General features: G+C 40.1%; 1 protein-coding gene across 4 annotated transcripts in view; it reads left to right on the forward strand.

Moving 5' to 3' along the window:
* The window catches only part of HSD17B2 (hydroxysteroid 17-beta dehydrogenase 2), an 81,590-nt gene extending 63,987 nt beyond the window's left edge, over positions 1–17,603 (forward strand). For 2 of the 4 annotated variants that reach the window (XM_077890989.1, XM_077890985.1), the window contains 2 exons: positions 11,390–11,527; positions 16,970–17,603. In XM_077890989.1, the coding sequence (XP_077747115.1) occupies positions 11,390–11,527; positions 16,970–17,313 (482 nt within the window). In that variant the 3' untranslated portion in view covers positions 17,314–17,603. The remainder of the gene's footprint in view (positions 1–11,389; positions 11,528–16,969) is intronic. The other 2 variants (XM_077890986.1, XM_077890988.1) reach the window with 2 other exon arrangements.

Below are 17,603 nucleotides of genomic sequence, written 5' to 3' on the forward strand. Positions count from 1 at the left end.
CAGATTTTGACTTTGATACTTAAATAGTTTATCATATCCCCAGAGACTGTCAGATTACAGAAGAACAACCAGGCACTATTAGTCTCAAACTTCTGCTAACCATGCTTAAAGAAGATTAGCAAATCTGCCTCTCTTGGGGACATGGGGTTTGGTTTGTATTTTCGACTTGGAAAAGATCAATAAAGGAATGGACTTGGTTACTTGAGTTGACTCCAGATGACCTTGGAGGAGGGAGAAACTGGCTGAGAGGCTTCATTCTATTCTCCTAAAATAAGGTCATCCGAGTTCTGGTTTAGGAAGGTATTAAAGAGTAAGATAGCTGCTGTGGGCATGGGACTTTGGGGCCCCGTGAACAAATAAGAACAAAAGAACAAAAATTCAACTTAGAAAATTTCAAAGACTTAATTGGCTTTATTAACTGATTTGTGAACCAGGCAGTACCCCATCTAGCAAGCTCTAAGAAGTTGTACAAAATGGAAGGTTTTTATAGGAAGAAGGGTGGGGCATGGAGATTATTAGCAAAAGAGGATTTTTTTTCAGTTAAATTCACTTTCCCTTAGGGGGAAAAGCAGACAGTCTTACCAAGACTTCATCTTCCTTGAGGGTGGTGGTGGGGGAATGCAGAGGGTTTGTGTGACAGATTACCTCATTGGCATTGACCAGAAGACTTCTTGACTGACCCAGTTAAGACTACATTTCTGGAAGAGGTTCAAACCATAATTAGGTTAGGTATCAAGCCTTTGTTGGGTGATGTGGCCTACCGTAAGTGGCTCCATTTTGTGCCAATGGTTTTTCTTTTTGCTACCCTTCAAATGTGTCTTCTCCCCAATTCCATGTGGGGTCCCGTAAGTCAACTCAATTTTGACATTATCTACCTGGAGATAACATCAGATCCTATAGGTTAAGGGCTCAGTCCTACAAGACTGTCCCCCAACCTGCATTTCAGATGCCAGTTTGTCAACTGTGCTTCTGGATCTACCAGCTGTAGAATAGAGGTTCCAATGACCATCCCCCTTGGGTTCAATTAATTTGCTAGAGCTGTTCATAGAACTCAGGAAAACTGGTTACTTACTGGATTATCAGTTTATTACATAGAATATTAAAGGATATAAATCAAAAGCCAGTTGAAGAGATACATAGAATAAAGCATAGGAAAAGACCAGGGAGCTTCCACACTCTCTGAATCTATGTGTTTACCAGTCTGGAAGCTCTCTAAACCTCCTCCTTTTAGGTGTTTAGGGAGGCTTCATTACACAATTGATGAAATCTTTTGGCCATTGGTGATTAATCTTAATCTCCAGCTCCCCTCCCAGGAGCTGGGGTTTTGGGGAAGGACAGAAAGTTCTGCTCCTCCAAACTCCAGGTTGGTTCCTTTGGCAACCAGTTCCCACCTTTAGGCAAGTTCCAGTCACCTCATTAGCATAGCAAAAGATCTCTGCTGCTGTCCTCACTTAGGAAATTCCAAAGGGTTTAGCTTTGTGCTAGAAATGGGTCAAAGACCAAATATATATCTCTTATTATAAATCACAATATCCTAGAGCTTCAGGCTGAAAGGTTACAATTATTTCCATCCCCTGCTGTCTTAATAGGGCATTTACTTGCAAAACATTTTGACTCTCACAATTACTATATACCCATATGCCAGTTTTAGGTAGAAAAGAGAGGTTCTCCAGGTAGGTATTGATGAGATGATGCTGAAGAGTTTTGAGGTCCTGTGTGATCTCAAATGACATCAAGGCCGTTTGGCTGGTAGAACCTTAAGAAATGTTACTAACTTATTGCTAATGCTAAGGGTGTCAGAAAAAGTCCATGTCTGAGCACACTGAAGAGGGAGAGAGAGGGTCTACATGGTTCTTTTGAAAGCTCTAAACTTGTAATGTCAAGTCTTCCTCAGTTTCAGTCCATGACCAACAGTATCAACAACATGAATGCTGAGTTTATCACTTGCCAGGGAACAAAGTCATTGAATATTTCTCTGAACAGACAAACTAGGTTGGGGACTGTGGAATCTTCTGGAGGAGGGGTGGAACACTACAGTCATGGTGGCTACACTAAGTAAGGATATTAAGTTTGCAGTTAAGAAGCATGGATATGATATGATTTGGAGTAGTGTTGGGGTCTGGAGCAGACAGCCAAGAAAGAATTCTTGAGACATCTTCAGGGCAAAAAAAGTGGTTTTAGGAAAGCACGGGGACTGGACCCTATGAGCAGAAAGAGCTGCATCCCAGGATTATGAGGAGCGACTGATTATATACTTTGGGGTTGGGGGAAGTAAAGATAAAGAGGAGTTCTAAAAGAATTTTCATTTGATAAAGAAGACTCCAGGGATACTGGAGACAGGGCTAGGGTCAAGCTAAGGTTATTTTTCCCTCTAGTAAGGTATTAAGACACCTGGGAGCTTCCTGGAGAAATGTCACACATATCCCACCCAGGAGTTGGGGGGAGGGCTTTGTGGGGTGTCAGCTTGTGGTCTGTCCTCAGCTTGCCTCCTGCTTCCTCATTGGGGAAGAAGAAAATTGTCACTTTAAATTGGGTTGCAGCCTTGGCAGGTGTTTCTAAAGCTCTAGCTTGTCCATGAGGCTTTTCTCATCTTTGAAGATTTCAAATAAGCAGGCCTTAGTTTTTGGCCTCCAATGCCAAACTTCAAAAACTTAAATTTTTTGTTTTATTTATCAAAATTTTAGGAGATGTTATGGACCTTTATTCAGCCAAATGGAAGACTTTATGGACCTTTACTCAGCCTATATGGAAGCTAAGCAATTATCCCTTGTTAAGCCTATCTTAAAGGAAGTATGTATTTTTTAACTTTTTTATTTGGAAATAATTACAGACTCACAGGAAGTTGCAAGGATAGGTACAAGGAAGTCTTGTTTACTCTTCACCTCACCTCCCCTAATAACATCTCGTGTAACTATAGGAGAATAACAAAACTATGTAACGTGGTGCAGCCACTGTGGAAAACACTATGAAGGTTCTTCAAAAAATTAAAAATAGAACTATCCTATGATCCAGCAATTGCACTAGTAGGTATTTATCCAAAGGATACAAGCATAGTGATCCAAAGGGGCACCTGCACCCCAATGTTTTAGCAGCAATGTCTACAATGGCCAAACTATGGAAGTATATATATTTATATATATATGTATATGAATATTACTTAGCCAACAAAAAGAATGAAATCTTGCCATTTGCAACGATGTGGATGGAACTAGAGGGTATTATGCTAAGTGAAATAAGTGAGAGAAAGACAAATACCATATATGATTTTACTCATGGACTTTAAGAAACAAAACAGATGAACTTAAAGGAAGGGGAGGAAAAATAACATAAGATGAAAACAGAGAGGGAGGTAAGCCATAAGAGACTCTGAACTTTAGGAAATAAACTGAGGACTGCTGGAGGGGAGGTGGGTAGGGGGATGGGGTAACTGAGTGATGGGCATTAAGGGTTACTTGAAGTAATGAGCACTGGGCGTTGTATGCAACTGGTTAATCACTTAATTCTACCTCTGAAACTAAATAATACCTCTGAAACTAATACTACTACTACTACTAAAATAATAATTATTACTAATAACTAATAATACTAATAATAACTAATAATTCAATAATAAATTGAATTTAAATTAAAAAAATCAAAAACCATGTAATAGATATTGCTACAGAGCACAGAATTATTCACATTTCACCAGTTATATCTGCACTGTGTGTGTTCATAGTTCTGTGCAGCTTTATCACATGCATGGCTTCCTGTAACTACTAACACAATCGAGACATGGAACTATTCTATCACAGGGATCCTCCAAGATACCCCTTTATGGCCACATCTATTCTCTTAGCCCATTTCCAATCCCAACAACCATGAATCTGTTCTCCTTCATGTCTATAGTTTTATTTCAAGAATGTTATATAAATGAAAGCATACAATATGCAACCTTTTGAGACTGGCTGTCATTCAACTAATTTGAAAGGAATGTATTTTGATCCAGGTTTATACAGCTTATAAAAACTCCCTTCTTCCAGCACAGCATTAGAAAGTTTTATTCTAGTCCTGGAACACAATATCTTACCGCCAACATCGGTGATACTTGGATCAAGGGTAAACACTGCCAGGTCTCTATGCAACCTCTGAGATCATGTTAGCCTTCTACAGCCAAAACAGAGATTAGGTTTTTTTCAGATCTCAAGCTGGTATTAGCATCTACATGTCCAGGGGATAGAAATATATATGGAAAATTTTCAGAAATGTTCTCTAGAAGTATTTAACAATCCTGTCTGCATATTAGAATCACCTAGGGGAGCTTTTAAAAATTCTAGTGCCTGTGATGAGCCACAAACCAGTTAAATCATGTGGGAATGAGGGGAAGAATAGATTTTTTTTTAAAGCTCCCCAGGCAGTTCCAACTAGCTACTGAATATGAAACCTATTGCTCTAAAACAATTAGCTGCAATAGAGGGTCTCAAACTTTGGGGTCACGAATGTAAATCAGGAACACTTGGGAAATATGGGAACATCACAAAACCCCAGGCTCATTCCTCCCTGAAGGACCTTGACCTCTGGATACTTCATTAGCTCCCCAGGTGATTCTGATACTCGCTGTGATACTCACCAAAGTCTGAGAAACACTGACTCAGAAACACTGTTCTCACACTAACTGCAGAGTTTTATTTAAATACTGATGTTCAGGTTCCACTGCCAAATTTTCTTTTTTTTAAATTTCATTGCTCTAAGGTATGGCCTGGGCATTAATTTTTTTGTTTTTTGTTTTGTTGTGTTTTAATGTTCCCAAGGTGACTCCATTGTACCTACTGAATTATATACCACTGATCTAGAATGAAAAAACAAAATTTAACAATAAGCACAAAGCATATATTTGTCTCTCTGGGCATTCTGTTTTCATTTAATGTCAGCCAGTGGATAAGTATGTAAATTCCCAAGACTTAGCCTTCTTGGAATTACATCAGTACTCTGGATGGTCATGAAGGCTATAACCCACACATACACCCAGGGTTGTACATTCCTTACCAGTTCTCCTGTGTTCCAATAGATAAACCCTCTATTTTGGAAGTCAAGTTTTCCCCTAGAAATGGAAATAAACTTACCAAGTTCTTGGCAACCTCTTCTTACCTTGCTGCCTTCTGGCAATAGGATTTTAACCTGAGTAGAGCAAAAAAAGAAATTACAAATCTAACTGGACAGGTAATGAAGAGGTGCAAAGGTCAAAAGGGAGTATGCCCTGAGATCCTGTAAGGCTCTCAGTCAGCAAAACCTGGATATCTGCACTTACTTCATCTTATGCCCCCAGGAATCTTAGACACTAACAGGAAATGTTAACAGCAAGATTGAATCTATGCAGTTGAACCTTACAGAACTGCCATTTTGTAGGTCAATGATGGTCTGATAATGGCAATTTCACAGGGTTCACTATAATACAAAAGACAAATGTGTCTTAACTGTTGGATCCAAAGCATGTTTTCTGTTTAGATTGGTAATGTGGGATATGATAAATTCTTGCCACTTGTCATATAATCCATAATGCAGGAGGTCACCATGAAAGCACACACATATTCAGAAATATGGGGCCAAACCCCTAATGTTCTAGTTCAAGATTTAGTATTCAAGGGAATCACTTGGGTTGGTTTCAGTTGCAGATTCTGATTCAGTAGGTCTAGGGTGGGTCCTAGAAATCCATATAAACAAGTACTCTGGGAAATCCTGAAACAGGTAGACTTATTAATCTAAGAAACACCAAACATATGGAGTCTTTTGGGCTATTGAGAAATTGTAAAAACCTTGAGTAGTACTAACACAAGAAAGCTCATATATGGAGATTACTTTATGTCAGGCACTATTCTAATATATTAATATATTTGACCTTCAAAACAGCTCAGTGATGCATATACTATCATTTTTAATTTACAGATGAAAAGACAGAGGTGCATAAACATAAAATGACTTTCCTAATTTTAATTTATTTTACTTGTCAATGACAGAGCTGGGATTTGAACTTAAGCAGCTTTGGCCCAAAAATCTGCTCTTCACCATGGCCTTCTGCTAACTGACATGGTTGCCAGCCAAACTCCCCTCATCTGTAAAATCATGGAGAAGTGAGAAGGGTGTAACTCTGCAAACTGGGTTGCAAACTAGAATATGTTGCTTTAACTTCTTGGGCCTTTCTCACCAGGTAAAGTAAAAAGTTAGATGTGGAACTCTTAAGATTTTGTAAAACTAAAGATGACTTTTAAAAGTATCAGCTGGGGGTGCCTGTGTAGCTCAGTCAGTTGAGCATCAAGTTCTTGATCTCAGGGTGATGAGTTCAAACCCAGGTTGGGCTCCATGCTGAATGTGGAGCCTATTTAAAACTTTTTTTTTTTTTTTAAAGAAACAATCAGCTGGTTATCTGAGGCACAAACAACAACAAAAATAATCAGCTGGTTATCTGAGGCAAGACAGGAACCAGAATTTAATGTTTATTGCCAGATGCTGTATTGAAATTTCATCAGTTAAGCCTCAGGACTCTTTCTTTTAAGTTGCGGAGTCAAACCCTCAAACTATCTAAAACAGAAGAGGGAAAAGGAATTTATTAGCTCACCAACTGACTGGAACTAAGTTTTAAGAAGGGATCATCATAACAATCCCCCACCTGCACTCCTTGTTTCCCTCCTCAACCTCCCCCCCCTCCCTTACAACTTCTGCATTCCCTTTCTTGCTTCTCTGCTTCCCTTTGCTTACTGTCTCCAATGTGATAGCAGAAGTGACCCCTGGGAGTTCTGGTTTTCTACTGTGATCATGCTTACGTAGCCAGGAATAAACAATAAGGTCATCTCCCTTCCCTTTCACCATCATCAGGACTCTGACTCAGTTGAGGTCACATGCTCAGCCCCAACTCAATCTCCCAGTCCAGGGGATGGAGTATTGTGATGGGCCAGTCTACCCCTTTCAATGAGAAAGGCAGAACCATTGATCGACAGTCTTCCTACAGAAAGAGGGAGGTAAGGATGAGTATTTCTCAAAAGGAAATTATGTGAGCCAGGCCAAAGCTTTAATAATCATGTAATAATAAGGATGATAATTGACATTAATTATTTTAGGTCTCTCTTCAATGCCTATGGTCTCCCCATCCCCCCTCACCAGTTTTATTGAGATATAGTTGACATATAACATTGTATTAGTTTAAGGTACACAATATACTGATCTATGTATATATTGCAAAATGATGCCCACAAAAGGTTAGTTACCATCCATCACCTCACATAGATACATTTTTTTTTCTTGTGATGAGAACTTTTAAGATTTACTCTTAGCAATTTTCAAATATACGATATAGTATCATTAACTATAGTCACTATGCTGTACGTTATATCCCTGGAACTTATCTGCTATTTTTTTCAAAGATTTTATTTATTTATTCATGAGAGACATAGAGAGGCAGAGACATAGGCAGAGGGAGAAGCAGTCTTCCTGTGGGGAGCCTGATGCAAGACTCGATCCCAGGACCCCAGGATCACGACCTGAACTGAAGGCAGACACTCAAGCACTGAGCCACCCAGGTGTCCCACTTACCTGTGTTATTACTGGAAGTTTGTACTTTTTGACCACCTTCACCTATTTCACCCCACCCTCTACTTCTGGTAACCACCTATCTGTTCCCTGTATCTATGAATTTGTTTTTTTTTTTTTTAGATTTCCCCATAAGTGTGCTCATAAAGTATTTCTTTTCTTTCTGTTATCTTACTTAGTATAATGCCCTCAATTTCCTCAAGATCCTCAAGGTCTATCTATGTTAATACAAACAGCAAGATTTCCTTTCTTTTTAATGGTTGAATAATATTCCATTGCATATATATGCTAAGTTTCCTTTATCCATTCATCCACTGATGGACCTTTAGGTTGTTTGCATGTCTTGGCCATTATAAATAATGCTGCAGTGAACACAGCAGTGAAGATTCTATGCTCTATTTTAAGTGAAATATTTGAGATCATCATAGATTTATCTAAAGTTTTAAGAAAGAATAAATAGAGATCTTATGTACTCTTTACTTTGTTTCCTCCAATGATTGAATTTCTCAAAACCATAGCACAATATTATAAGCAGCATACTGATAATGATAATTCACCAATTTTATTCAGATTTTCCCAATTTTACCTGTACATGTGTATATTTGGATCCCTACATTTTATCACCTCATTTTCATTTTAATTACATTGTAGGCTAGATAATGAAACTCAAGGCATGGTTCCATTAAGTGGCTAGAAATGGTCAATGTCTCTACTAAGACTGTTCTTTAAGAAACCAGAGCATGGTCATTGCAGTCATGCTTTCTTTGTGTGCAGAAATGAATTCAGTGTTTTATGGGGTCCAGGAAGAGGTAGCTGAAAGCCTATCAAAGACATAAGGGTTTGTCCTACCCTCTACAGACCATAAGGTGATGACTTAAGTATCTCTTAATAAACACTCTTTAATAAATGTTAGATATGGATATGAGCCATATTTTGTGGTCTCAAGCACATTGACAACTTTAATTTTGGGATAGACTTAGGACTCAGGCCAAGAGAACTCAGGACTAGGAAGATGTTCTCCCATGGATGAAACATACCCAACTAGAAGAATAAAAGATACTTTGGCAAAGGAAAGGAATAATTTTCAAAGTTCTGAAGTTGGAAAATCAAAGACAAGTAATTGTGGGAAACTGGACCCATGTTTGCTTTTGGTGAGAAATCACTGAAGGCTGGGAAAGCTGGTAGGACAGAGATGCCTGGAAAGGTTAAGAGCAGAGAACACAGGAAATCCTCCACCCATGCCCAGATAGTTGTGCAAATATTCTCAGGGATTTAAGGCAGAGAAAAATACCTATGAAGTCATCTTTGGCATTTCCTGATGTGCCTATGGTCCCAAAAGGCAGGTGGTGGTTGTTTCTCCTTTCCTTTCTTTTCCTCTTTCCTTTCTTCTTTTGTTTTCTATTTTATTTCTTTCCCTTTCTTTAAAAAATTGAGATATAATTTACATACAATAAACTGTCATATTTAAAGTACACAATTTGTGGGGCTCCTGGAAGGCTCGTTTGGTTAAACCTCTGACTCTTGGTTTCAGCTTAGGTGATGATCTAGGGGTCCTGGGATCGAGTCCTGTATCAGGCTCTATGCCCCACAGGGAATCTTCTTCCCCTTTTCCACTACCCCTCCCCCAGCTCCTGCACTGTCTCTCTTAAATAAATAAAATAAAATCTTCAAAGTATACACTTTGATAAGTTTAGACCTATGTATATAACTAGGAAACTATCACCATAATTAAGATAGTGAACATGTCCATCATCCCCAAAAGTTTCCTTGTCCCCCTTTCTAACCCTTCCCCATCCCACTGCAGGTAACCACTGATCTGTTTATATCACTATAGATTGGTTTGCATTTTCTAAAATTTTAAATATATGGAATCATACAGCACATACCCTTTTTTTGTCTGGCTCTTTCATTCACCATACTTACTTTGAGACTTATTTATGCTGTTGTATGTATCAAGTTTATTCTTTTTATTAAAGATATTATTTATTCATGAGACACACACACACACACACACACACACACACACACACAGAGGTAGAGACATAAGCAGAGAGAGAAGCAGCCTCCATGCAGGGAGTCCGATGTGGGACTCGATCCCAGGGCTCCAGGATCACACCCTGGGCCAAAGGCAGACACTCAACTGCTGAGCCACCCAGGTGTCCCTATTCTTTTTTTTTTTTTTTTTTTTAAGAAATTTTATTTTTAAGTAATCTCTAAACTCAACATGGGGCTCAAAATCACAACTTCGTGATCAAGAGCTGCATGCTCCACCAACAAAGCCAGGCAGGTGCCCCTTATGTGCATTCCTTTTAATGAACTTTTTAAAATGGCTGATTTGTATTCCATTGCATGGCTGTATCTGAATTGGTTTAGCGATTGACCCAATGTTTGCTTCTTTGACTAGAGAAATCTTGACCAAAGCTGAGAGCCCTAATGTTGTTGGTCTAGTCACCCTGGGTTCCCACGAGGTCCCCTGCATGCTGTGAGCCCTGTCTTCAGCCCTTCCCAATCTCAATTACCTTCCAGTTAAAGAACACCAGGAATACATGTGTATTCGTTTCCTAGGGCTGCCATAACAAATTACAATGATATAAAACAACAGGAATTTGTTCTGTCACATTTCTGGAAGCCAGAAGTCTGAAATCAATGTGTTGGCAGGGCCACTTCCCTCTGAAGGCTCTAGAGAAAGAATACCTTTTTTCACAATCCCAGCTTCTAGGGGCTCTAAGCATTCCTTGGCTTGTGGCAGCATCCCTCCCATCTCTGTCTCCATCTTCACATGGTCTGTTCTCCTGTTTCTCTGTGTGTCTTCTTTTCTGTCTCCTTAAATCTTTTTTTTTTTAATTTTTATTTATTTATGATAGTCACACAGAGAGAGAGAGAGAGGCAGAGACATAGGCAGAGGGAGAAGCAGGCTCCATGCACCAGGAGCCCGACGGTGGGATTCGATCCCAGGTCTCCAGGATCGCACCCTGGGCCAAAGGCAGGCGCTAAACCACTGCGCCACCCAGGGATCCCTCTTTTCTGTCTCCTACAAGAAAACCTATTATTGAATTCAGGGCCCATCCTGATCCAGGATGGTCTCATCTTGAGATCTGTCCTTTAATTACATCTGCAGACTGTTATTCCAATTAAGGTCACTTGACTTCTCTGGCTTCCTTTGCCTCTGCTTTCCATAACTCCTCCTACACATGTGGTCCAATGATAGACCCAGGTTAAGGATCAGTTTCTTCCAGCTTCTAAGCTAAGTGTGATCCAGGTGCAATAAAGAGCATCTCCACAGCCCTAACTAGCTCTCCTAGAATAAGCCCTTTCTTACTTCCTCATACAAAGAAGTCCCATGGTTCCCTATGGTGTGCATTACTCCTTGTTTTGACAAATATTAGACCCAATTTGTTCAACTACAGGTGCTAGATTGGGCTGACCTCCCCTTCCTCCAGATATGTCCACCCAGAACCTCAGAATAGTGGTTGGCCAAACTGGAAGGTCCAAGGCTGTGGCAGATCCTCTTTATCTGCCCCAGCCTGAATCACGTTTAGCTTAGAAGCCAGGATAGATTGACCTTTACACTTGGTTTGTCATTGGATCAGCTGTGATGGTGCAGCATAGAAGGCAGAAGCGAAGGAAGCCAGACCAAGGTTGTGACCAAGAATAGGCACCCACCTGGGTACAGAAGGCCCTTGTCTGCCTTAGTCACCACTGATTCCAGTTCCCGGCATGTAGTAGGTCCTGTTTAAATACTTAGTGGATTAAAAAAAAAAAAATACTTAGTGGATAAACAAATGAAAACATCAGACCTGATTTTTTTTCTCTCTCGTTATTTCTATAGCAGGGGTCCCAATGGAAAAGCTGGCAGCCTATAGCTCATCCAAGGCGGCTCTGACCATGTTTTCAGCAGTCATGAGACAAGAGCTTTCCAAATGGGGAGTTAAAGTCTCTGTCATCCAGCCTGGAGGCTTCAGAACAAGTAGGTGTCTAAGCCCAAGAGTGTCATCTTGAAAGGGATGCTGAGAGTCTTTTGTTCTGAAAGAGTTTAAACTGAACCCCTCAGCGCTTGGCCAAAGAGGGGTTGGGATGGATGCGCCTCTTTTAAGAATAAAGGAGCAGGGCCCAGTTTCTTCAATATATGGTTGCTCTCCTGTATTCTTCCACAAAGGAATTAAGTTTTGATGTCATGTGTTTTTCAAACACTATCCTCTCTTCTCTGAAAAATATAACCCACTCCCTTTCTACCCTGGAAGGAGATGGCCACCCTCTCCTCTCACCTCTCTGAATTCCTGAACTCTGAGCAGATGCAGACTACCCCTGTGGCTTGGTCCTTAGCTCTGAGTCATCAAACATTTAATTGGTGATTTAAGTGAAAATGTGAAAAAGCATGCCTATAAAAAATACGAAAAAGAGGGGGATCCCTGGGTGGCTCAGCGGTTTAGCACCTGCCTTTGGCCCAGGGTGTGATCCTGGAGTCCTGGGATCGAGTCCCATGTCAGGTTCCTGGGATGGAGCCTGCTTCTCCCTCTGCCTGTATCTCTGCCTCTCTCCTTCTCTCTCTCTCTCTCTCTCTTTCTATGTCTATCATGAATAAATAAATAAAATCTTTTTAAAAAATAAGAAAAAGAAAATTAGAGAGAAAAAAAGCATGCCTAATAAAAGACCACAAACTGGAAAGGTTTGCTAACACACTAGAAGAACCTTGAGGTCTAAAAGTTAACAAAACCAACAAATCTGAAAGAAAAACTGAACTTTTGTCTTGAAGCACTTGGCAGCCTGGGTACCACAGAGTTGTCCTGGAGAAGCATGGGTCAGTCAAGGAGTTGTTCTGGTAGGGAATCAGAGAAAGAAACCAGGGCCACTCAGGTTGTCAGGCTAGACCATCGCATAGGAATGGGGGAAAGAGGAGGCTTTGAGAGAGGTTTCCAACCTAGAGACTTCCTGGACGGGGAGGAGTGTGGAGCAGAGGTGATGGAATGGGACAGTGGACCAAAGATGATACCAAAGGTGACAGACTGAGACACTGGGATAGAAGGTGTGGCACAGAAGAAAGCTGGCTGACAGGTAATGTAAGGCAAAAATGATGAATTTGACTTGAAACCTGGTAGGAAGGTTGAGGATTTGATGACACAGCCAAAGAAAACTTCCAACACAGAACAAAAGACTCCATTTGGACCAGAAGGCGACCCTGCAGTTAATTATAGTTTTGAGGAGTCCCCAAAATTGTTAGAGCTGATATTTTGGGGGACCTGATCTTCTCAAGTGCTAGTCACTTTCCATACATCATTTCCTGATTGTGTTGTTCTTAATATTATTATTAATATTTATTTTATTTTGGGGGCGCCTGGGTGGCACACTCAGTTAAGTGTCCAACTCTTGATTTCAGCTCAGATCATGATCTCAGAGTCCTGAGATCAAGCCTGCATGGCACTCCCTGCTCAGCATGAAGTCAGCTTGAGGTTCTCTCCTTCCTCTGCTCCTCCCCCACTCATGCATGCATGCACGCACACACTTTCTCTTTCTAAATAAAGAAATAAAATCTTTAAAAAAATGATTTTATTTTTAAGTAATCTCTACACCTAATGTGGGGCTCAAACTTTCAAACGCAAGACCAAGAATTGCATGTTCTACTTACTGAGCCATCCAGGTGCCCCTTATTTTTATGTTTATTTTTTAAATGTACTTATTTGTTTGTTTTTAAAGATTTTTAAAAATTTTAAGATACTTTCTACATCCAATGTGGGGCTCAAACTTACAACCTTGAGATCAAGAGTCATGAGCTCCACTATCTGAGCCAGCCAGGAGCCCTCCCCCATTTTTAAAAATTGAGAAATATATCTTATATACACATAGTTTAACAATAACTATAAAAACTCATGCACTCAACATCCAGATCCAAAAAATAAAGCATTGTGAGCACTCAGAAGCTCCAGTGTCATTTCCAATCCTAGCCCTCCCCTTTCTTGACATGTACCTACTTTCTTACTTTTTGTAAGAAAACAATTGTTCATTTGCTTTTCTTTTCACTGTTATATCCATCCATAAATCCCCAAACAATTGAATTTGGCTTTACTGGCTTTTGAACTTTGAATGAAATCAGCCTGCATGTGTTCTTTTCTGTCTGGCTTTTCTCATTCAACATTATGTTTTCATGATTCATCTATGTTGTTTGTAGCTATAGCTAATTCATTTCCATTGCTATACGGTATTCTGTGAGCATGCCACAATTTTTCTATTATTTTTCTTTTTTAATTTATAATTTTTCTATTATTGATGGAATATTTGGGTTACTTTGGGACAGTTACGAGCGATTCAGCTATGGACTCTTTGGCACATGACATGTACTGCGGTGTACATGTAGGTGATTTACTGATGACACATTCCCAAGAGTGGAATGACTGGATTATGGAGTTTAATTATCTTCAGGATTATTTTTTAAAGATATTCATTCATTCATTCATTCATTCATTCATTCATTCGAGACACACACAGAGAGGCAGAGACATAGGCAAAGGGAGAAGCAAGCTCCTTGCAGGGAGCCTGATGTGAGACTGAATCCCAGGACCCTGGGATCATGACCTGAGCCAAAGCCAGACACTTAACTACAGAGCCACCCAGACACCCCTAATTATCTTCAGTTTTATTGGGTAATCCCAAGCTGTTTTTAAAAATATAGTTCCAACTTATACTCCCATCTTTCTCATATATGTCTTAATCCTCACCACAGCTCTGAGGGATAGGTTTAAGAATTGACATCATTTGCCAGGTAAGGATGCTAATGTGGGGTGGTGATACATACCCCTGTCTGGGTATGTGACACACTTTGGTTGTAGGCAATCTGAAAGCCAGATCCATAGGTGCAGTGCTCCATTCTTTCTTTTATACCAGGCGGCCCTCAGTCTAAAGGTGATTCTGATGGGCTCTTTTAAGGCAAAGGGCCAGAGAGGGGAAGGCTGAGGACTCTAGTTTGGAGAATGATGCTCAAAGCTGGGGCAGATTAAGGATGGGAGAACAAGAGTAGGAATCTTCAGGGAGACAAGGAGAGCTTCTGAAGACATTCAAGGAGACATACCAGATATTTTAGTTCTTGTAAGAAAAATAGCTAAAACATATTCCATGATTAGCAGATTTTAAGCACCTTACATATACAATCTCACTGAATCCTCATCTGTGAGATAGGTATCATAATATTCCCACCTAGTAGGAAGAAAACTGAGTCTCAGAGAAGTTAAGAAATTTCCCAAGCCATAGAGTAGTATGAGTCAGAGATGGGGTTTGGATCTAGGTCACCCTGACAGATTCATTGTGCATAGCCCCAAAGTGGCAGGGGATGGATGGGTGGGTGTCAAAAGTGGCAGATGAAGGTTGAGAAAAGTGTGGTGACTTTGTCACCGATAAAGGGAGCTTTGGAGACTCTGCACAGGGTACCACAGAAGTGGTTAGAAAGTCCATGCGGGGTGTAGAGAGGGAAGAAGTAGAGAAGAAAAGGGATCCCTCAGCCTGGAAAAGAGACTGAGGGAGAGGTAGCTGGAGGAACAGTGGTTCAATGGAGGAATATTTCGTTCAGGACCCAGAAGCCTCTAGAGCAATTGTTAGGGTAATCAATTCTTTAAGTGTGGTCTTGTGCCTTCACGAAAAAAACTGAGCAATTGAAATCTATTTGCATTTCTGCAAGTATAATTGGATGTCACTGGCTTACATTTCACAACTAGGCTCCCTCACTGACCTGATATCCTGGAATCCCCCAAACTAGTGAACCAAGGCTCATTCCACAGCAATCCCAGAGCAATCACACACTTTGCAGGAGGGAGCTCGGGGTGCTGCATTCTTTCTGGAAAGTAATCTGGCAGGTATTCAAATTCAAAATGCAGGTGCCTTTTGACCAGGTAACCACATTGTGGGAGCTGCCTGTAGACTAAAAAATGCTGAAAGATATATATACATCTCAGAGATGTATTGTGCAGGGCTATTTATAGCAATGTCAATGGAGATGTTGAAGCCTGGGAATGACTGAAAAGTCCTTTCAGAGAGAAGTGGTTGCCTAAAAGCTGTTCAATGGGAAATTTCTGCTGCTCTGGTTTAAATCTGTAGCCATTGACTATCGGAGGCAGGTCTGTGATTTATTACTAAGCAAACAAAGAAGCAAATTTTTGGAAAACATGTCAACTATGATCCTTTTTGGTTTTTGTTTGTTCTTGGTAATATAAAATTAAACAAAGGCTTCTGTGTGTATATATGTTTGTATGAACAAGGAGAGAATATAGAAAGACACACAAAACTGTAAGTTACCATGGAGCAGATTAATTTTAAAAGCATATACATCTCCTTATTATTTTATATAATGAGCAGGCATTGCTACTATATTTTAAGGTAAATATATATAATTAAATTGTATATGATAAGTAATCATTGCTTCTATATTAAATGTTGATATATTTAATCACATATAATTTATATGTTAAAATTTAAATGTATACTTAAATTATACTTATTATATATTGCTTAAATTATATTTATTAAATAGATGATAGTCAATATTGTATATTTAATTTTATATATAGAAGAGGTTTCACTTCTCAATTAAAATTATATATAGATGTATATATGTATCTGCATATATATGCATGTATATATTTTTATATATATTATATTGTATATATTACCTTTTATATTGTATATAGTAATCATGAAAATGAATGTAATAGAATGTTTGCGGCAGCACTATTTTTTAAAAAGAGATTTTATTTATTTATTCATGAGAGACATAGAGAGAGAGGCAGAGACACAGGCAGAGGGAGAAGCAGGCTGCCTTTGGGGAGCCTGATGTGGGACTCTATCCCAGGACCCTGGGATCACGCTCTAAGCCAAAGCCAGGCGCTCAACCACTGAGCCACCCAGGTGCCCCAATTGTGGCAGCACTATTTGTAAGAGTCCCCAAATGGAAACAACCCAGATGCCCATCACAGTATAATGGATAAATAGTTTATGACATGTTTATACAATGGAAAACTGCAGAGGTGGGAATGACCACACAGTATATGGATGACTCTCACAGCGGGATGTATGATTTCATTTACATAATGTGCAAAGCCAGGCAAAACTGATCTCTTCTGTTAATTGGGACAGTGGCTCCTGGGAAGAGGGCTGGGAGTGAGGGCTCCAAGGCCGGTTTGTCTTCTCGTTCTGCAGCTGGTTGCATGGGCTCTTCAGTTTGTGGAAACCCAGTCATGTGTGAACTTTTCTGTATGTATGTTGAAAAAATATACTCAATACCATTTAAGGCACATAAAAAAAAAAAAAGAAGAAGGCATTTGGGAACGGCTGTCCTTTCCAATTCACAGGGGCCTGCTTCCCTGGTAGAGGATGGATGTGCTGATCTAGCCTCCCCAGTACCTGAGCCTCCCTTCTTCTCACACCACAGATATCGCAGGCACAAGTGAAATGTGGAGTAAGCTGGAAAAGAACATCCTGGACCACCTTAGCTCTGACGTGGAGGAGGACTATGGCAAGGATTATATCCTCCAGCAGCGGAATTATCTGAAGTCAATCAATATAAAAACCAACACGGATATATCCCCTGTGCTCCAGGACATCCGACATGCCGTGTCTGCTAAGAGCCCCTTTGCCTTTTATGCACCGGGGGCATTGGCTTATTGTTTGCTCTTTTTTGTTTCCTTTAGTCCTACTGGCATATTTGATTATTTTAGCAAAAAATTGTGTGAAGTTAGAGGGAGTATGCCCAGAGCACTCATTAAGCAGCCCTAACTGAAGAATAAGCCATATGGGCAAATATGTGGGAAATGTTAGTCTTGAAATGAAAGGGAAACTTGAACTTCCCATTAAAGTTGTGGTTTCCTGGGGTGCCTGGGTGGCTCAGTCAGTTGGGTGTCTGCTTTCAGCTCAGGTCATGAGCTCCAGTCCTGGGATTGAGCCTGCAGAGTCAGGCTTCCTCCTCAGTGGGGAGTCTGCTTCTCTCTCTCTCTCTCTCTGCCCCTCCCCACTGCTTGTTATCGCTCTCTTTCAAATAAATGAAAACTTAAAAAAAAGTAGACAAA

The sequence above is a fragment of the Canis aureus genome, chromosome 3 (genome assembly GCF_053574225.1).
Source record: "Canis aureus isolate CA01 chromosome 3, VMU_Caureus_v.1.0, whole genome shotgun sequence".
In the NCBI taxonomy this organism is placed as follows: domain Eukaryota; kingdom Metazoa; phylum Chordata; class Mammalia; order Carnivora; family Canidae; genus Canis; species Canis aureus.